Source organism: Podarcis pityusensis (genome assembly GCF_964106645.2).
Source record: "Podarcis pityusensis genome assembly, chromosome: 1".
Classification (NCBI taxonomy): domain Eukaryota; kingdom Metazoa; phylum Chordata; class Lepidosauria; order Squamata; family Lacertidae; genus Podarcis; species Podarcis pityusensis.
The window spans coordinates 78052413-78074721 of record NC_138028.1 but is presented as its reverse complement, the minus strand read 5'-3'; the positions used below and the strand labels follow the sequence as shown (position 1 = coordinate 78074721).

Below are 22309 nucleotides of genomic sequence, written 5' to 3'. Positions count from 1 at the left end.
GCTCCAAAAGAGTTTTCCTCCCAAGTGGTAGAATCCTGTATACGTGCTTGTTCCAGTCTATTCTGGGAATGTGAAGTTAACCCAATGTTTCTGCTGCAAAAGCCTAGTTGAGCCAACTGCTCTCTCAAGCTAAAATGCAGTGTATGTATTTTATTAAGCATATGCCTATGAAAGTAAGGTGTTCCTTCTAAGAAAAATATGTGAGTCCAGTTTTAACTTTGATTTGGTTGGACAGAAGAGTTATTGTAAGGCATTGTATTACATTGATATCAGTCTCTATAAGACTTCCTGACCTCTTTTCTTAGAAAATACCCCCCCCCCTTGTTTCATTCTGTCTCTTTCAGGTTTTTTTTCCCTTCTCCTTATTCTGTGCCAAGTAAATTTACTCCCGAGTAAGCTTCCTTTAAAGGAAACTGCAAGGGGGGGCATAGATTAGGCTTACTATTCCTCTGCAAGTTCAGGAAAAATTGTCACTTTTGTATTCCTTTTAAGTCAAATCTATGGCTGTTTTAACTATGCTTTATAAGAGATCCTCTCCCTATCTTAGGAAAAATGTTCACTTCAATCTTCCTTTAATTTCTCTAGGAACTTGCACTCTTTAGTCTAAGGAAGTAAACTCTCACTCAAACTAGCTTCAAGATCTGCTAAAAGGGTTCTGTATAAAGTTGGGTACTTTTATTTTCCTCTTCCTTAGTACATGATAGGCGCATGGCTTGTGGTCTCTTCCCCAGTTGTGTCTGTGTACATAAGTATGTGTGTGTCTCTCTGGTAGTACAAATCTTGCTATGAACCCTGTATTTTAGGGTTGGACTAGATGACCCCAGGGTCCCTTTCAACTCTCCCAATTTGTGGCTGTGTGGAAGGCCATGTGTCTGCAAGCGTTGGAGGGTAATTCTTAGATTCTGGTGAGGTGATGTGTTGAAATTCAGCCCAGATTTGCTCTTTGTTTTTTTAAAAGGTGTGAGGTGAAGCCATGATGTTTGAAGCAGAACTGGTGATATCAGGCATTTAAGTGATTACAGTGTTTATCGTTTTGTCTATTATTTACAAAAATCAGACTTAAAAGTCTACTCAAAGTTTAAGCACATACAAATGAATAATCAAGTAGAATTAGCCTTGACCAATCCTGTAAATAAAGGGCAGTAAAATTTGTCTGCAAATGGTAAGGCTGAAATGACTGAGAATGTTAAAAAAATCCTATGAATTCTGAATCTGGCCATTTTTACTCATAAATAAGAGAGCGGTTGATTGTTCCGCGAATGACCAGATAAAATGACCAATAATGATAGCCCTTTCCTGTACATAAAGGAAGCAGTCCCTTTTGCTTGGGCTGAAATTGCTAGCTTTAGTGAATACTTAAATTGCTGAGTTTCTCTTTTTTGTTTTAAAATCTAACCCTATTTTTAAAATCTACTCCTTACCTTTCCCTTCCTTATTCTAATTTAGCCAAAAGATGCAACATTTCAATGGTATAAAAGGTTTGCTGAGACATGAACTCTGCACATGCACAGAGGCTAGATCAGCTTACAAAAAAAAGAGAGAGCGAGAGAAAGGAGGGGGGAGAGAGAAGGTTTGGAGAGCGTGAAACCTATCCAAATTTCCTTATGTAAAACTTGGAACCATTGAGGGAAATCACCCTTAACCCTTTTGCTCCAGGGGCTACGTAAGACAAAAGGGTTCGCCTCCCAATGGAATTTAAATTTTATAAGGTTTTTTTTTGGTGTGTGTGTATATGCCTATGCATTTTAGGAACAGCATTTCCTGACAGACCTCTCACATGAAATAATTCTCCCTTTTAACAGAGTGTCCTTTCTTTTCTCCCACAACACAAATGATAATGAGGGGATGCAAACAGTGATTTAAATACTCTATAAAAAGTAATTGCATTTGTTTTTCTTTTTGTCTTTCTTCCCTTAAAGGCAAACAGTCACTTTCTTTCTGTTCAGCAAAACAAGTCTGAATCCCTGCTATATTAGTTGATTTCCCTCTATCTCTTTGTGGCTTTGACATTTTTTTTAGGTTACAAATAATCTGTTTTCGTTTATTAAGTTCGTTTTATCAGTTCTTCCATTATATATATGAAATTAATCGAAGCACAACCAAACATTGTTTGTGGAATGGTATTTGTTTACCTTTTTGCCTGAGCATTTCTTATTAATTCTGTCATTATGGCTAGTGCAAGGTACTTGCACAACTTTAAATTGCCATTCATTTTTTCTTGGTATTAACTCATTTCCCAGTATTCCGCTATTAACATTACAGCTGATGTCACATCAAGAAACACTTTTATTTTCGTTTGGGATGATAGAATGCCAAAACAGATTACTTCGGGTTTCTTATAAATTGTGTGTCTTAGCATTTATTCATTTTTGGTTCCTCATAGGTCATTTTGTGTGTGTGTTTTACTTTGGGGACATGTTCATCACATGTTGAAAGTCAGTTTCATGAAGTTCTTTTATTGGATAGCACATGGTGAATTTTAAGTTTTCCCCATTGTTTTCCCTTTTTTTTTTAGTCCAGTAGTAATCTGTGTGGTTTTGATAATATCTTTGTACTATTTAATAATGGTTCTTTTCTGAATCTGATGTCTTTGTGTCAAGTCCATTTTCATCTAACTGGTAATCTAATTTTTTACTTTCTTTTTATTTTTTAACCTTTCTTGTATTTTTTACAGTTCTCTTTATCTACATGTGGAGTAATTTTTTATTAAGTGAAAGAAAGCAAACGAACTTAGCAGATAATAACGGTAATTATATGAAAATGTGATGATAATAATATTGGAATGAATGAAATGCTTAATCCGCTAAGATTTTTATTATTTGCAGCTTCCCACGTAAATTGAAGGACATCCTTTTTGCCTTTTGCTCCTTACTTTTTCTAACTGTCCTTTAAGTCTCCCCAAAAACCCTGCCCCCTTACAGGATATCACTTCTACAGATGTGCAATGATGAAAAGCAGCAACAACCCCTCAACTCAGTTCTTCGCCATCACAAGACCTGCAACAACAACAGACACCAAAGTTTCAAAGTGGCCACAGCTATCTCTTTAAAAGGATATAGACTGATGGGGAGTGGAGCTGACAAAGGGGGGAGGAGTTGAATTGCAAGGACATTTTCCCACTTTTGAACCTTAAGACTGTGCTCCAGGATTCAAAAGATACATGTGTAAAAGATCACAATTGTGTCAAGATATGCAACTGATATTTAATTAGTTTTTTTTTTGTATTATGTGTTATTACGTAGGAATGTTGAAATGTGTCTGACAGTGTGTTATTTCCACAGGGGGGGGGGGGCTATTTTTGTCTGTAATTGTTTTTATGTTTTATGTCTTATTGCTTACACACCAATGGAGAATTCTCATGCATTTTATACTTTCTAATAGCTCACACTATTGTGTAGTCCAATGTTTAGCTCAATTTATAACCACATTTCATTGTTCCACCTGGCACTCTGCCAACTTTCCCTATCCATTTTAAAATGTGTTAAACCTCGTTTTGCCAAGGACAAGCTTCTGGATCCATAAAACACCAGGTACATGAAGGTGCAAATGCTTTGGTTTAGCAGGAATGATCCCTTATAGACTTAAATTGACTTATTTGGACAAAGTGCCCTTTTAAGAATGGTTTTCTTTTAACAGATTGGTTTGAAGAGTTGAGAACGATGGGGCAAGATAAATTCAAATTGGACTCAGTTTGAATTGGGCAAGTGTATCCAGGCTGCAATTAGCTTTTTGGTCCTTTAAGTGCAAGTGAGCAACTTCCCATGAGTGCAAGACCACAGCCTATAATAAAATCCCATAGCTAAAGGCCAAGGCAAAGGCATGTCCCTCACGAGATGTCCAAACCTGTGCCAGCTATGGTGAATGCCAGGCAACATGGTTAATTGAAAGCCCTGAGGGGATTCAACAGACAGGATGTGTTGCTGTAGCACTATGCTGGTGTGAGACCACAGAAGAGCTAGCTTGACACCTGAGAACACACAAAAATGGCGAAGGACAAAACACCAACTGCATTTTTCAGTCATTAGTGGACCTTCCTGCTAGGTGTAAAGCATAGAACACTATTGAGTAAATGGTCTCTTCCAAAGTGTTAGAAAGCCACAAGTAATTTAGTAGCAAAATGCAACATGTGTTATTTTTATATGATATATTTATACAAAGACATCCATTTACAACATATGATGTTATTATTTGTGGGGCAAAAATTTTTAAGAAAAATTCTAGCCCCAAAGGGGGGAATAATGTGATAGGAATTTTATGGTCTTAGATATATGGTAATGTTCATAACTGCACATATATAGATCAACACAGGAAGACCATCCTGGAACCATTTTGATTCCTAAACTGACCAAATCCTTTCTCTGCAAGGTTAAACTGGAAAAGCCTCCCCATTGTCTCAAGGATATGTCTGTTTGAATAAGGTGTGAGCCTGTGACCTGGCCCAGGAAATAAGTATTTTACCACTACAAAAGAATGGCCAGGCTCCCCAGGAAATCCAATCAAGTAACCTGCTAGACAGGAGATAAACAACAACAGGAGAAAAACAATATTTAAATTTCTGTGATGTAGGGGGATATATCTGAGGGGTGGTCTTAGGTTACACCCCTTCTGTGATGTATGCATAATGTTTCTGGGGGTGGTCCTGATCTAGAGAATGGGAATTTCAAAAGTCTTTATAAGGCCTTGCAGGCCATTGTTCTGGGTCCTCTTCCTCTCCTGCGTGTGAGGGGAGCACCCTGTTGCAACAGATCAATAAAGATCAAGCTTACTAGCTGCTTTGCTTCTCAATATTCTCTGGTTGGCCTCTGTTATTTTCTCCTACCAATAGGGAACCTATGTAAGGACTCTATATGGGCTCTTGGATACCCCATAAGGGAAAAGGGCATATTTTTATTTACAACACCGTATCAAAAGGAAGGAAGATTGAACTGCCGTGGAGTATATTGTTCTGCATGCTACACTTCTCTGGGCGGCAAAATGTTTAAGAGGTTCTAGCACTTCCCTGGGCTTGGTTTCCATTGGAATGAGGTTACTGAAGGCTAAGTGCCATTTTGAAATGTTTGCATTTATTTACCAATATATCGGTTGCGCATAGTTGGAGGTAGAGCATTGAAATGCTCCAAAGCTCATTGCTCCCACATCAGATCTTCTAGCAGAACTGACAGCACAATAAGATTCTTGCAGAGAACAACTCAACTCACTCTCTTTTTTAAAAAAAGGTTTCCATGTGTCTAACTTGAACTGCCCATCTAGATCCTTTGCCATACCCAGCTAGGAGCGGTTGTGAGGGAGAAGAGAGGCACCTGCCCCCGTAGAAGAGGTTGGGAGATGTAGGCATACACCTGGTATTGGGACATATTTTTGTTTCATCTGTGCTCTAAATCTGGCCCTTAGGTTTGCACCATGCAAAGCAACCCTGCTGAGCTCGGTTTCCCCAGTCATCCTGATGCTATTGAACCCAGTTACTCCTTGCAAAGGTCTCGTTTCCCTGCTGAATTGCACTGCTCCTCTGACAAAAGGCCAAAGTCTAGCAGAAGACATGAGGAATGTGAAAGGGACTGAAAAAGAAGCAGCTCCTTTTTCCAAGACCATCTCCTTTTGCAGCTCATTAAGAGTCGAGTCAGCTCTTATCTTCATCAGATAAAGGTCAGGGTGGCACAAACAGGCAGATAGCACTGGTGGCCTTTCCATTCAGAAGGGAGATGATAACCAAGACAACCCCCAAAGAGGTAGGAAATATCAGGACTCTCCCTTCTTTCAACCTCCAAATCCTGGTTTTGCCATGAAGCACTTGCTTAACTCTCCCATGTCTCCTCATCTGCATCCAAGGAAATGCATTGGCACACGTTCCTCCCTTGCTACTCTCTTCTCTTCCATTCCCTCTTTCTCCCCACCATCAAACACTTGACAGCCTGCTGTCCCAGATGTGATAGAGGATGCTGCCCCACTCTCCGTGTTCAAGTAAGTTTCAACTGCTAGTCTTGTTTGATTTTATAACTGGGCAGATGCCATCTTGCCCTTTGCCTTGTGATTTGGGACCACAGGCCCAGTTTAGCCTCAAGATTCACCACAAAGTGATGACACCTGCTGAAAGCATTTGCAGATATTTTTCCCATTCGCCCATGAGTTCACATTCTAGTTCGAAGAGCAAGGCTCCTACCTTATCCAAATTAAGGGCATTTCCTAGTTTCTACCTCCTCCTCTCACACCAGAGACATACTGCTTGCTCACATTGACTGCTAATCATGAAACTGCTCTGGACACAAGCCAACGTTTCTTGCAAAAGACCCCACTGAAATGGAGACCGAGGTAACGTTATTGCCATGTATATCCCTAAGAGTGGTCAACACAAAATGGACAAGGTGACATTGAAGCATTCCTCTTGTGTGGGATGTGCGTCAAATACACACAGATGTATAACTTCCCCACATTCTGATTATAAACTGTATTACTCTCAGCATAAGGACCAAAATAGTGATGACACAAGTTCCTCTTACTTTACACTTTCTACTGAGGAGAATACTGCTCATTACATTTAACCTGCAAAAGGTGCAAGAAAAATTCCTTTACTGCAGAGACATGATTTTTAAAGCTCTGATTTCCCTGGATGAAAGAAAAATGCACTATTTGGCTGTTATTTAAGACTTTCTGATGGGCTGTTTCATTGCTTAGAAGTTTTCAAAGCTTTGCAGCCAGGACTGGAAATTTGGCAACAGAGTTATTTGGCATGATCAAGAACAACCTTCCTCCCTAAAATTACACCAAAGTGCAATTGAAAGTCTATATATAGAATGCATTTGCAAAGCACTCGTGAATGTCTTTGCAATGCCAGAGTAACATTATGCTTTTCAATGCTGCACTGAAGCAAAAGTCATCACGACCCTATTTGGGGAGCATCTGATTGTGCGCAGCCACTCTTTATTTATTTTATTAAGTTTATTTTTAAGTATAATGCAAATTTATAAATAAATACGAGGACCAGGGCAGACACTGGAAAGAAAATGGCAAGTGCTATCAATATCAGCAACATTTTATTATGCTTCTCTCATTCCTCCGGCTCCCAAAAACGTTCTTCCTTTTATACGAACGAATATGGCCTAAAACCAATGCTCATTTTATATCCTGCAATTTTAACACTCAGGAAGGTGCTGCTTTCAAATCAATTCCCTTGCAGGAATAAAGTGAAACGCACAATAGCACCTTCTCGCTTATTTCTGGCAGCACGAAATCAGAGCTGTAAACTCTTTCTAAAGTATTCGTTTTACTGATTTGATTACTGATTAATGCTGAGCTCTTTCTTGCAGGGAGATATGAGAGAATGGTTTATCATTTATTTTATGGAGTGAAGTGGGTGGGGGTGGAAAACAAACTGAGATGTGTGAAAATTAAAATAATAGTGACCTCCGTATACACAGTGCTGTCTTCTCAGTTTCTCCTCAGGAGTAAATAAGATGGTGTTTTGTGCAAGACAAGCTGGCCTTTTATATGTGAGGCGTGTGAATTGGCTAGGTCTAGCTGTGCTATAATCTCAAAGTTTTGGTGATACTGGACAAATCAACTGTTATATAGCCATTCAAATCAATTGTTTATAACCGTTCAGACACCACAGATTTGCATTTGCACTCAGAGTGAATGCTACAGGAAGTTTTCTGACTGCTTTGCAGTTTGCTCAATATCTGCACGATACAGAATTCTGAATATGTTGGAGAACTTTGTCTTGCAGGGGGTGGGATGGAAGAATGCAACAACCAAAACTAAAATCAGTGATAGAGTCGAAGTCCAGGTATATACCCTAATGTCAGCACACAAAACCCACTGAAGGGCCGGGCTGTTCCATATTCATTTTGTTACATGAGAGGTAGGGAGAGAACAACAATAGCAACAATTCAAGTTTCATGTGGGCCACTTTGGAGGAACATCAGAAGAAAACAGGTCTCATAAACCACTTTAAAGAACCTTTTAAGTCACTTCAAAGCACCCACCAGAGCTGTAGGATACAACAATTCAAACTACCCATCAGCTTTGCAGCGGTTTCACACAGAGGACTGTAAACATAATGTAAGTTCCAGAGTTTTCTTAAAAACACACAGAGCCCCTAAATGTTCTCCTGTCCGTGTTGTCAGTTTTGGCACAGTTAGAGAACAGCAACATGTAAACAACATCACGGTTTGATCTTCTGATGTGTTCAGTTCAGTAGGACTTAACAGCGGGATTACTGGTCCAGCCAGTCTGCTCCCTACACATGTCCATATAGATGGAAGAGGCGGGGCTCTTCAGACAATAACTTTCTCTATCACATTGTCTGCAACATCCACTTCTTCTGCCTGAACAGTAACTGTGGCTGCCTGGCCACATATATGCTGGTGGTCTTTCCAATCCTGAACAGGAGGGGCAGAAAGAAAAGAGTGTGAAATGAAAGCAGTTACTGAGTAAAAGAAAAATGTAGCAACACTGGACAAGGGCTGTGGAATTCTAGTTTTATGAGGTGACATTCTGCTTTAAGATTCCCCCAGTACATACACCAGAATCCTAATATCACTTAGCAAAAGGGAACTAAAATCCCATTTATACCCAGTCTCTCCAAAAAACATTTTCTCATTGGAAACTGAAGAGCACCAACTAAAAACAATAATTTTGCAACAATTCAATAAAAACCCACATCTTAAAAAAAAAAATCAAACATTAAAAGCAGCCCTAAAACTACCAAATGAAAAGACTTGAGTAACTAAAATATGTTTTAACATGGCTCCAAAAGGATAAGAGCCAGGGAATAAAACTAGGGAGGGGATTGTTCGCTAAACGGGCTACCATCAAAAGCTATGGGCTTTTCAGCAGATAATGAAACCTGCCAGTTGGGCCTCACTAGATAATCTTCATGTTTGGGTAGGTTCACATGGGGACAGGAGGTCCTTCAGATTGGTGGGTTTTTCATTAAGGAATCTACCAAGCAGCCCTTCTAATCAAGGCCCAGTGAAATAAATGAGTGGTGACAGCTGAAAAGTGAGAGGCCATGGGTGTTTGTTTCTCTGGCTTTGCGGAGTATAAGGAATTTATTACCTTCCGCTGACAAAACGTTGAGCAGTAATTGACTTTATGGCAGCCAGTGCACTCGTTCATTGCTTCCCGACCACAGTTTACACAGGATTGCTGTCACAATGCAGACACAGAAGCTAAGTCAATGGGGAGGAAAGCAGCACTCTCTCCTGCAAAGCCTTAATAGTACGAGATACATGATAAAGGGCAGAAGTGATGCACAATTACAGAGGTCCTGCGTAGGGAATACTTAATTTTTTTTAAAAAAAATAATCAACTCTTGCCTACAGCAACTGAGCCCTTGGAAGGATTAAACAGCCACTTCAGTTCCCTAGACTTTTCCCCTCCTGTATTTCTGAAGGACCACAAGGAAGCCAAGGCTATACTAGTCAACTTGGGACTCAACTGAAAATAAAATGTTTTAAGTGTATTTTAAGCGCAACATACAATGTGACACTAGATGGCAATGGTGAGCCTAATGGAAAAGTCAATGTATTTTTAAAAAACGCTTAAAAAAAAAACATTTTCAGAAAGTTTTTTTATATGTGTGTAGATTCCACTTAGAAAGAATACACTATAGGAACTATACCAGAAAGAAATGGATGTCTTGTACACCCCAGGTGGTGTGGTTGCTGACCTTGAGCCAGACATCCTGGAGAGTGAAGTCACATGGGCCTTAGAAAGCACTGCTAATAACAAGGCCAGTGGAAGTGATGATATTCCAGCTGAACTATTTAAAATTTTAAACGATGATGCTGTCAAGGTGCTACACTCAATATGCCAGCAAATTTTGAAAACTCAGCAGTGGCCAGAGGATTGGAGAAGATCAGTCTACATCCCAATCCCAAAAAAGGGCAGTGCCAAAGAATGCTCCAACTACCACACAATTGCACTCATTTCACACGCTAGCAAGGTTATGCTTAAAATTCTACAAGGCAGGCTTAAGCAGTATGTGGACCGAGAACTCCCAAAGTGCAAGCTGGATTTCGAAGGGGCAGAGGAACCAGAGACCAAATTGCAAACATGTGCTGGATTATGGAGAAAGCTAGAGAGTTCCAGAAAGACATCTACTTCTGCTTCATTGACTATGCAAAAGCCTTTGACTGTGTCGACCACAGCAAACTATGGCAAGTTCTTAAAGAAATGGGAGTGCCTGATCACCTCATCTGTCTCCTGAGAAATCTCTATGTGGGACAAGAAGCTGCAGTTAGAACTGGATATGGAACAACTGATTGGTTCAAAATTGGGAAAGGAGTACGGCAAGGCTGTATATTGTCTCCCTGCTTATTTAACTTATATGCAGAATTCATCATGCGAAAGTCTGGGCTGGATGAATCCCAAGCCGGAATTAAGATCGCCGGAAGAAATATCAACAGCCTCAGAATGCAGATGACACAACCTTGATGGCAGAAAGTGAGGAGGAATTAAAGAACCTTTTAATGAGGGTGAAAGAGGAGAGCGCAAAATATGGTCTGAAGCTCAACATCAAAAAAACAAAGATCATGGCCACTGGGCCCATCACCTCCTGGCAAATAGAAGGGGAAGAAATGGAGGCAGTGAGAGATTTTACTTTCTTGGGCTCCATGATCACTGCAGATGGTGACAGCAGTCACGAAATTAAAAGACGCCTGCTCCTTGGGAGAAAGGCGATGGCAAACCTAGACAGCATCTTAAAAAGCAGAGACATCACCTTGCCAACAAAGGTCCATATAGTTAAAGCCATGGTTTTCCCAGTAGTGATGTATGGACGTGAGAGCTGGACCATAAAGAAGGCTGATCGCCGAAGAATTGATGCTTTTGAATTATGGTGCTGGAGGAGACTCTTGAGAGTCCCATGCAAGAAGATCAAACGTATCCATTCTTAAGGAAATCAGCCCTGAGTGCTCACTGGAAGGACAGATCCTGAAGCTGAGGCTCCAATACTTTGGCCACCTCATGAGAAGAGAAGACTCCCTGGAAAAGACCCTGATGTTGGGAAAGATGGAGGGCACAAGGAGAAGGGGACGACAGAGGACGAGATGGTTGGACAGTGTTCTGGAAGCTACAAACATGAGTATGACCAAACTGCGGGAGGCAGCGGAAGACAGGAGTGTCTGGCGTGCTCTGGTCCATGGGGTCACGAAGAGTCGGACACGACTAAACGGCTAAACAACAACAATAACAAGATTCCACCTTGGAGGGATACCTCTGACTTTACAGTTGTGAAAACCTAATGTAGCCAAAGATATTCAAATGTTTATACAACAGACCAACTGTGGATTTTTACCATATCTTCTTTAATATTCCGTGTACGCAGAAAGCAGTATTTCTCAATACGTCTTCAAATGCACATACGGTTCAAAACGAGGTTAGATATGAATAAACATGTTTATTAATTTAAGAACATAAGGAGAGCTAGCTGGATCAGGCCAATGGCCCATCCAACCCAGCATCCTGTTCTCACAGTGGCCAACCAGGTGCCTGTGGAGACACCTGCAAGCAGGATCTGAGCGTGAGACGACTATCCCCTCCTGCAACACTCAGCGACCGGCATTCAGAGGCATAGTTCCTCTGGCCGTAGAGGTGGAACAGCCATCGTGGCTAGTAGCTATTGATAGCCTTATTATTGTCTCTATGAAAACAGTTTAAAATGGTATTAGAAATATTAAAAAGGTTAAAATCATCTCTAGCTAAACAGAAATCAAACACATGTAACTTCTGTGTGACTGGATAGGTTTGCATAAACAAGAATTGTTCAAGCAGTTTTAGCGTATTAAAAATATAACTTGATTATAGGTTTCAAGAGCTAATGCATTTCCTGCAAATTCTGCAACCTTATAAATGTTTACGGGTGAGCCTTGGAGGAAAAAGTGGGATATATAAATATCATAAATATATAAAATAAGTAAGAATTGTACGGCTTTATGTAGTTGTTGTGAACCACTTTGAATTTATTTTTTTTAATGAATTAGCTGTATCTATTTTCTTAAATCAATCAATTGATGCACTGTTATTGTGTGACTGAGTTTCAGATTGCTTTTTATATCCGCAGCTTTGAGCACAGGTGGATTTGTGGGAAATGCTGTATATAAATAAATGGACTGTGTCTATGACTCAAAAGAAAAGAAAAAAGTCCCACTTTGTAGTACACGTGTTTAGGTCTGCAGCCTGAACCTGATATATAGAACAGGACGGCGCATAAGAGAGCTCATTAGGCTCCTGCTTTCATCGTGTCTCTAATGATGATGGATGCAGAAAAGTTTGCCGCATGGCCATTTGTGGGGAAGGCAGAAAACAGTGGCAAGCACAAAGTCCCAACTGATTATTTTTTTAGCTCTCATTATTTCTAAGCTCATTTCATGAATTACTTTACTTCACAACTCAAAATACCAGTTCCAGGAAAAGATTTATATATATGCTTCCTGATGAAAATGAAAGTTGGGGAGGGGTGAGAGAAAAACAAGCCAACATCACGTAAGGGAAATGTGTGCTGATGGGTTGCAGGTTCACAGCTTAGGTTTCCAAAGAGCAGGAGGAATTGACCTTGTCATCACCCATCCTTTATTTTTCTTCAAAAATGCGAATCTTAAAAAAACGACCTCTTCAGGCTTCTTTTCCCCAGTGTAACTTGCTCTTGGGGACTCTTGAGCACTGCTAGTTCTGGCTATGAAACACAAGCATGTGCTGAGAGAGCTCAAATATGGAAAGGGGTAAATAAATAAAAAAATAGATAAGTAAAACTCATGAAAACAATATGGTGCTCAACTGTGAATAAAAGAACAACAGTTCTTGAAAAGTGAGGTAACAGGAGCCTACAACAATGGGAGACAAGATGGTGCCCTCCACATGTTGTTGGACTACAACTGCCATCAATCCTGACCATTGGCCAAGCCAGCTGGGGCTGATGGGAGTTGTAGTCCAACAACACCTTGAGCATACCATATACCTTTCCCTGGTCTGCAATACTGAAAAACTGGGAGAATATCCTTCAAGAATAAGAATACTGAGAGGCATAACTTTTTAAGCTGAAGGCTCTGCATTAGACCTCCCTCCCCCCCCGAATCTGCCTTTTGCCAGCCACTTGGAAGAACCAGGATTTTTATTTGGAGTAAGAACAGGTGATGAGGGTTGGAGTGGGGGAGAGCTGTGAGGAAGCATTAGAATTAAGAATTGATTGATCATAACTACATTTTTTTCATTCACCTAAAAACAGGCATTAAATCCTCAGGCAACACTTTTAATACAACTGACAGGGGGGAATGGGACACTGCTTTGGTGATCTGTCATTATGTCCTTTGGTTCATAAGATCCCATTAAAGTGAGCAAGCTCTATGTGTTGGGGTGGCTCGTTCAAAACCTGAACAAAAATAAGGACGCAAGGAATGTTTCCCAGCTCAATCTGCTTATAGCTCATACCTAGGCGTGATTAGCAACCTGGTATAATTGAACGAGGCCAGCGCAGGAAGGGATTCTTGGCAGTGAATAAATTGACATGCTGTGAAAGCATTAACACAGGCCATATTTAGTGCAGATGGATCCGCTAGCTTTCGGGCCCAACTGATTCACACTCTCATTATCACCTAATTTGTTTGCACCATCTGCCTGCAAATTATCTGCAAATCTTGAAATATAACAGGTGCCAGAGAATTATATACCTTGATTTTAGTGGGGGGTACGGCAGTAACTGCTTGTGTACGCAAGCCATTGACAACCTGACACTGCGGCTTGTACAAGGTTTGATATACGTGGGAGCAGCATATGGGACTAGGGCCAAAGTAGATGTGCCAGCAGGAGACCTGAGACTGGATTGCCTATGTTTTCTAAAAAGGCAAATGTAGCTATAGAGGCCTGCCAATCTGGATCAAAGCTATAATGTTGGGTGGGCTGCTTCAAACTCACCCTCCCTTGTACCATTTTCCTGATAGGCATCACAGCCTTAATTCTGCTCTTTGCCTCTCAGGGCAAAATGTAAAGAAAGAATGACACACACACACACACACACCCCTAGCTCTAATCCAAATAAGCCCCCCACCCTAGTGCATTTGTCTCTTGCAAGAGCCGCAGAACAGCCTGCTGCCTCATCCTTGCTGAGCTGTGAGTTTGGGTGGGATCTACACTGAAGGAAGCAACTGGGATGTTCTCTGATCAGGGAATGGAAAGTATTGCACAGACATCCCCCGCTCTGCCACCTTGAGTGCCAGTGGGATGCACAAAGGAGTGGTTGGATGGAGCTCCCTCCTTATGAGTCGGAAACAGGACACATAGACACTGTTTTAGCCTCCATGCAACTGCAGAAGCAAAAAACGCAATACTCATCAAGTGCTACATCACGCCAGGAGGTGCTGCTATCTACACTGCACCCAAATTTCAAAGAGCATTATTTGAAAGAGGCTGCACACTTTGAGCACACATGTGTGCAGCGGGGACCCAAAGCCTGCTACAAGAGGCAAAGAGCACCAGCCATTTCAGAGCTCGTCCCAGGGAATTCCCAGTTGTGCTTGTGTTATCTGACCGTGCCAGTGGTCTTGGCAGCAGAGCATCATGATACTGGAGCCAGAATAACAGAATGTCCCAAAGGCCACCACAAGTAAGTGGATGAAGGCACCCTAACAGTCATGGGGTAGACTTTGTCACTGTACCACCAGGGGATTGGGGGGCGGGGAGCAAACCAAAACTGGAAACGCATAACATTGACAGACAATGACAACATTGTACCAGAACAGAACAGAACGTTCCTGACCTGCTGTTTGACAGCAGTGCCTTGTGCTTACCTTAATGATGATTTCTGTTTTTCCATCTACATCTTCAGCTTGTTGAAATAACTGGCCCTGATACTGCTAAAAGGAAAAAGACATTGCAAACTTCAGCTTTATAGACATCTCAGGCTGCTCTCTGGAGCATAGTTAAATGATTCCATTGAAGTGTTCTGCTGCTATGTAATTTTCTGTTCAACAACAACACTCCGGTGAGAAGGGAACTCGATGTGATGCAGAAGGGCTGTGATGAGGATCTCCTGTGCAATCTTTGCAAAGTAAATAGAAGCTGCAGGGACCTGATACTGGTTGGAGCCAAGGCATTGGTCAGCAGCAGGAGAGAACCTGCTGTTTAATATCACCTGATTAAAAGCTGATTTTTGCCCCACAGGGGGAAAGCTGCAGGTACCTAGGTTTGTGTGTGTGTGCAAGAAAGGAATCACAAGGGCATCCAAACAAGCTGCTGACAGAGTGCTGCACTCACAAAAGCTGTTAATTTGGACACAATTTGATAAACTTCAGAACAAGAAAAAGAGTATTAATATTAATTTGAATTTCAAGATTTATCTTTATCTTCTTCTCCCTAAGGAGTCCAGGTGCTCCTAAGGAGTCTAGGTGCTCCCACTTTTCTTCCTGCCATTCTAATATGTTTAGTTTGGTTTAAGTACTTAGATTCACCGTTCTCTGGTTTATATTGCTCTTTGAAAGTGTAGGAGACACCCAAAACAGTAGTTTAAAAGCTCCACCTTTAGGTTTGAAGCTCAGCTTTCACTATATTAATTTTGTTGGTGCTCTTCTTTCAATATCAGGGCCCTGTAATCTATCTTTAGCCTGTAGTTTATTTTCTTTTATATTGGTTGTTATATCCCTGCCTTTCTTTGTTGCTTTGAAGAGTATCTGGGAGGGTATAATTTAACCTAAGAGTAGTAATAAACATACAAGCAGCAGATAACATTAAAGAAAGGAAGATTTGAGATGAAAAGGGGTGGAATAATTGCATCTGACAAAGGACTACCTAGAATCCCATGGACTGGGAAGTCCGAGGATAAGAGATAATGGTGAATACTGTATGATGTGTATATATAAGTTGTAAAAATGCATAAACAAAATAAAATAAAAAGAACAAGAACAAGAAAATAGCATTAAAGAGCCAAGCATGGGAAGCAACATCATGACACAGAAGACAGAAATTGACTGTTAGCTTTCTACTTGTTGGTCCAGCTTTGATTCATTGGCTGAAAGTTGTTTAGATGCTACAAGGCATTGCCATGGTACCAGGCTCTATGTAGATCACTACCAACAATGGTGGCCAGCAGCAATTCTGGAATCTATCTCTCCAGGATCTTTCACCTTCCTACATGTGACCCCTTGGTTGAAAGGGCCAGGGATAAAACCCTCCTCCTGAACTTGCCTTGTCTGGAACCTCTTCAAAACCTTAAGATGCAGGAAGGCAACCACAAGGATCCCAATAGTAGTCTAGCATTGGGGGGGAAGCGTTTTAACTTCTCTTCCATTGTTTCCAGTAGTTGGGACACAATGTGTTAATTTTAAAAAATCAAGAAGAAAAGAATGGAGGAGTGTGAGAGTGTTCCACTGCTCTCACTTCCCATCTGCCAAGGACAGCCCGGCAGAGCACTGGATAAGGTGGACAAACTGCCTCCAGATTCCCTTCCCCTGCTTTAAAACTGTGCAGTTAAACTGGTAAAGGAAGTTTAGGTGTGAAAATTGCATAAATTCCAGTTCTCCATTACTCCACAAAATCTCCTTCCCCACCATCCCACCTCCAGTTAGAAAAAAGAAAAAAGGAAATGGATATGTCTGTAGCTTTGCTAATCTTGGAAGAATGTCTTTATATCCAAACAATCTGTACATATGGTGTCCTCTTCCTCCCCTGCCCGCCCCAGACATTTGATTGATTGGCGGCAGTAGGCTTTGAGGTCTCCTGAACTCTTTCTTTGCTCTACCTGCTTCCCTTTGACAAGCTTCATGTTGCTACAGGCTTATAATGAGAAGGAGTGCTACTGCCATGGGGGCGATCCATCTTTATTTTGGCTTAGTTATCCCACAGGAAGGCTTAAACTTTGGGAGGGGGCTGCCTCATTAGGGGGACTTGCTATGGTGAACAAGTTTGGGTTTGCCGTAAGGTAGGGCAAAAATGCATTGCAAAATTTCACATGGACATTTTTTGAGCTATAACACTTTCCTCCGTGGTCTTAACTCAATATTCCTTCACACCAAACCCTTGATTTATATACCCTTCATTCAGCATGGAAACACATAATAAATTCACAATGCAGGCAAGCTCCAGAGAGCCTTAAACTAAGCACAAGAACTCTGTTAGGCAGTGCTAAATAAATTAAGTTAAATGTATCAAGACTGGAGATACTAGCCAAAATTAGATTCAACACCAGCCTAGGGTGTTAAATCTCCCGAGGAACAGTTCAAAAACAATCTAAAGCAAAGTAGATTTATCCAAGAGTAGAACCTAATACTTAAGCAGATTAAAGGCTTAATTTCAGATCATCTTTATGACCTGACATCACGGCATTTAAAGGTCTGGAGTGTTGTGAGTTTACAGGAACATAAAATGACCATGGCATAGAATCACATTAGGCAGAGAGGAAAAGATGGAAATCTCACACTTTTTATGATATACTTGCTCTTTAAGCCAAGAGAAGCAGCTTTCAGCCTTCAAATACTGTGTAACATAGATACCAGTATTAACACTCCCAAGTATTCCAATGCCATTAAAGTGTAGTAAGAACTGTCAAGAAAAAAAAATGATTTGGTTTTGGTTTTTTGCCTAGGAAGTAAAGCCAATTACCAGCACAGGTTTGACAGTCATGACTCAATTGATTGTTATAACTGTTCCTAAGTCGTAGTGTCTGCCTCTACTATATATTTTGGAAAGTTGTTTGCTCACTTTCCACTTGGGCACCTATTAAGATACCGCAACCCCATTTTGCATGATGGTTCCTGAGATCAAGGAACAGGTTTGTCCATGTTGGGATACAATTGGATGCCATTTTGAATCAAGATGGCAGACTGAAACTTTCCAAACTACACTGATTTCAAAACTGCAATCATTTGTTGGTTTCTTAGAATTCCCAAGCAACACCAGATTTGATGTTGCTTGGTATTAATAATTTGGCTTATATATTCATATCATTGCCTTACATGTTCATAGTGTCTTCTGTGCAGACTTTTAAAAGCCTGCTAAAAACTTCCCTATTCCGTCAGGCCTATGCAGGCAATGATGTGTACAACACTAACAATGGTCTACTGATGTTTGTTTTTAATTTTTTTTGTTTTTTTATTTGAAGCTTTTTAATAATTTTTACTGTCCAGTTTTATGTTTTTATAAACCACTGCGATAGATTTTTATGATACAGCATTATATACATTTTTTAAAAATAAATAAAATTGTTAAAGGCCTGATATAGGTCTCTATGCTTCAGAAAAAGCTTGCTAGTCAGAACAAATAATCTGTAAAAGTTGTGCTTTGCTTAGCAAGGAATGGGTTTGCCCACCAGTTTTTGTAAGGCTGTTTTCTAAGAATGGTAACACAGTACATATGAAGGAAATGCCTTGATCCTTGAGTTGTAGTGAAGAAATGGGGGGAAAGTTTGGTGTTGGACCTCATCGTAAATGCTGCAAGAGAAGCCCATGAGAGGCATTAGGTCAAGGGTACCTCAACTTTGGATGCCTGAACACTTACATAGCAAGCTGTGTGTATCAGTTAACTATTTGTATCTTGTTCTCAGGATTGTGGGGCGGGGTGTCCGTTACATGAAACAAAACCGAATCTCAATTAGAACTTCTTTCTGTTAACTCTAAGGAAATATGTGACATGTATGCATTTTAATGCGTATCTGCCAAAGAGCTGAACTCTGTGGCTTTTAAACAGACCCTAAAACCTTTTTTTGTATCCCGAGTTTCTTTATTGGATTTTATTAGTGGCTATATATAACGTTATCTCTGCTGTGTTATTATATGCTATCCATTCTATTGTTGCATTGCTCTCAACGTTTTCATCCTCAGCCGGTTTGCACATGCTTGCCTTAAAATGTGGGGGTAGAAATAAAATAAAATACCAATATATATACAGTAAAAGCTTGGGTCATCGTGTTGCCGCCTTATAATTACCTCTCTGCAGCCACATATAACCATGCTTGGCATTTTAATCCGCACAAACTGTGCTATGCAGACTAATCTGTGCTAGAGTTGGCATTTCTCTCTCATGAGACTTCCCTTCCAGACTAACAGTGCAATCCTGTGCATAAATACTCAGAGTTAAATGAGACCTAACCAATGTAAGTGGGTACAGATCTATAGCCTTAACCTTGAACTGAAGGGGAATTTTTGCCAGAAGCATTTTCGCAGCCCTGACAGAAAAAGCTTTCCTGGGCTATGGGGCTCTTGAAGATAGAGGATCCCTTGACATATTTTTAATCTAATCTTTAGGTCACTGTTAGGATGCAGGAGGACACAGAAGTTTCTAGATGCACAGTTCCCAGGCATCCTTTAGAACATCCATAATGGTGAAACCAGTTAATATTAGGCTTCTATCTGCTGTACAGAAATGCAGTTTTATCCAAGGAATGTTGGGTGCTGGGCTGGAGGGTCAACCTCCCACCCCCAGCAAGATACTCATCTCTGTTTCTTCCAGTGTACCCCCAAACCCACAGTGTGTTGAGCCAAATATGGTTGTCGCCCAGCTATGCAAGCCAGCAGATCTATCTCTTGCTGCCACCAAGGCAAAGCTCCGATTATGACAAGAGGGACAAGAGAAGACTGTTTCTCATCCTGCAGCAGAAGCCAACATCAAGCTGCAGCAGGATGGGAAATGTGTGCCACCTCCTCCCTGAAATGCTTTCACCTCTGAGGCAGAAATAACATATGATCCAGATTTTTCCACCCAACATTATAAACATTATTTACCACTTCAGAAAACCTAGATGTATGAAATGTTCAATTATCTTAGAAAAATTCAAATACTATAGAGGAATGTTTAAAAGAAATGTCAGATTGAATAGTCACCTAACTACCTTTTTTCTCATATTTCGGGACAGCGGTTTCTGACTGTGTTTTATTAAAGCACATAACTCTGGAAGGTAATTACAACAGTCACACACCATGTCCTCAGACTCAAGCTGGTATATAACTTAACAGGTAGCAGCCTGGGTAGCAGAAATGTTTTTCATGAATGACTGGTGAGGAAACTATTGCTCTAACAGTCCTCATGTAATGCAACACCACAGTAATAGTAAAAAAAAAAGTAAGTAAAGGACCCCTGGACGGTTAAGTCCAATCAAAGGCGACTATGGGCTGTGGTACTCATCTCGCTTTCAGGCCAAGGGAGCCAGCATTTGTCCACAGACAGCTTTCCGGGTCACATGGCTCGCATGACTAAACCACTTCTGGTGCAGCAGAATACCCTGACAGAAACCAGAGTGCATGGAAGACCGTTTACCTTCCCGCCACAGTGGTACCTATTTATCTACTTGCAGTGGCATGCTTTCAAACTGCTAGGTTGGTAGGAGCCGGGACAGAGCAACGGGAGCTCACCCCGTCGCGGGGATTCGAACCGCCGACCTTCTGATAGGCAAGCCCAAGAGGCTCAGTGGTTTAGACCACAGTGCCTCCTGCGTCCCACCATCGTAATAAAGCACATTGTCTTCTATTTCTTGAATTGCATGCAGTTGGGATGGGTGGGTGATTTTCCCCAGCTCTCCTCTCTATCTGCAGCCTCTCCCCTCACCTGCAACCCAACACACACATTTCGAAGGACCACCCAACTCTCAGGAGCAGATTTCCAGGGGGCACAGGAGGATCCAGAGCGATGGGGAGGGCGTGGCAGGAACCCCTGGCCTTATGAATGTAAACTCTGTTCTGTTGTTTAAAACCACAGTTTTCCTCTTGGTGTCTCTACCTCCTCACTCCCATGCCATGGACACTGGTGTTGTGCAACTTGCCTTCTCCTTTGCTCCCCTATCCCACCATGACTTCCTGCAAGTCCAGGGTTGTGATGTGGCACTGCAAATCCTCTAATGGGAACTGTGCAATGACAGCCGTATATTTTTATGTGTACAGGAAAGGGTGGGATTAATTCTTTTTTGAGTCTCAGATAAAATGAAACCAAAAAGTTCATTTGACGGGTATGAATTCTCCAAGTATTGAAACAGGAGAAAATGACTTCCATGGCACAGAAAAGAGCAGCTTTTCTCTCTGCCACCAATTAAATGCCTGCATTTATGAAACCAGCTTGTTTCATTTCCACTCATTAACAACTTAATCTACATGGCCATATTATCTCCTTCATATATGACTCGTAATTTCCGGGTCATGAGTTGCTGTCTTCTTCTAACCAAGATGTTTAAGCCAATGAATATCCTGGAAAGAAGCCATTGTATGGTTCACACATGACTTGCCTTCTGCACACTTAAGCTGGGTCTATAAGTATAATAGGAATATGTGCGTGCCTGCCACTGCTGATTACTTCCCTCTGCTCCCCACCAATGCACAGGAGAAATGTTCAAGTCCAGTCCCATTGCCCGTCATGCATTATCCATTTTCAGGAAGTTTTTAATGTAAAGGAGCATTTCAAAACAGCAGACCCTGTGCCTGCAGCCTCAAGTTACCAGGAGCCTGTCCTTTTATTCTGCTGCATGTATAGGGCTAGCTGAAGCAACCATTGTGAAGCAAATGTAAAGCCCTGTGTTTGGTGGAATGTGAGGCACGGTTCCCAGAGATACGTGCAAGGCATCAGCTGACAATGCAACTATCAAGGGAGAAAAAAGGCATGTGCTGACCAGTCTTTGAACTACAACCCAAATGCCCTCTGTGTCGGGTTGGTAGGGTAGATTCCACTCCCCCCCCCCCGCATTTTCCCGACTACTCCTGTATGTCCCCTGCTGTGATACCAGGAGGGGTTTTTGTAGACCTTCAAAGCCCACCCCCAAATTTGTCTAATAATAATAATAATAATAATAATAATAATACAGTGGTACCTTGGGTTAAGAACTTAATTCATTCTGGAGGTCTGTTCTTAACCGGGAACTCTTCTTAACCTGAGGTACCACTTTAGCTAATGGGGCCTCCTGCTGCCGCCACGCCATCACCACGCGATTTCTGTTCTCATCCTGAAGCAAAGTTCTTAACCTGAGGTACTATTTCTGGGTTAGTGGAGTCTGTAACCTGAAGCGTCTGTAACCTGAAGTGTCTGTAACCCGAGGCACCACTGTAATAATTTTGAAAAAAATCTTTTTACTGACTGAATGCTCCCATAGCCGCCCCCATCCCGGTGATAACAACAATTGTTTTGCACACACACCCAAATGCCCACCAAATTCTTTTTAAAAAAAAATTACTGATCACTCCTATCGTCCCCTACTGCGATTCTGTGGTGCCAAAATGTTTTTGTGATTACCCAAGACTTCCCCAAATTTTATCATTTTATTCAATCAATCAATTTAATTACATTAGATTTGGTTTTTTAAAAAATGGCCACACCCACTTTGACATACAGCCCTTTGCCCCTGGTGGTT

General features: G+C 41.2%; 1 protein-coding gene across 7 annotated transcripts in view; it reads right to left on the bottom strand.

The window, feature by feature from the left end:
• Positions 1 to 7011: 7011 nt before the first annotated feature.
• The window catches only part of DEAF1 (DEAF1 transcription factor), a gene marked incomplete at its 5' end in the record, with an annotated part of 31720 nt that continues 16422 nt past the window's right edge, over positions 7012 to 22309 (bottom strand). For 4 of the 7 annotated variants that reach the window (XM_080976826.1, XM_080976827.1, XM_080976828.1 and 1 more), the window contains 3 exons: positions 7012 to 8375; positions 9055 to 9144; positions 14781 to 14846. In XM_080976826.1, the coding sequence (XP_080832952.1) occupies positions 8271 to 8375; positions 9055 to 9144; positions 14781 to 14846 (261 nt within the window). In that variant the 3' untranslated portion in view covers positions 7012 to 8270. Of the gene's footprint in view, positions 8376 to 9054; positions 9145 to 14780; positions 14847 to 17402; positions 17527 to 22309 lie in introns of all 7 variants that reach the window. The other 3 variants (XR_013978564.1, XM_080976831.1, XM_080976830.1) reach the window with 3 other exon arrangements.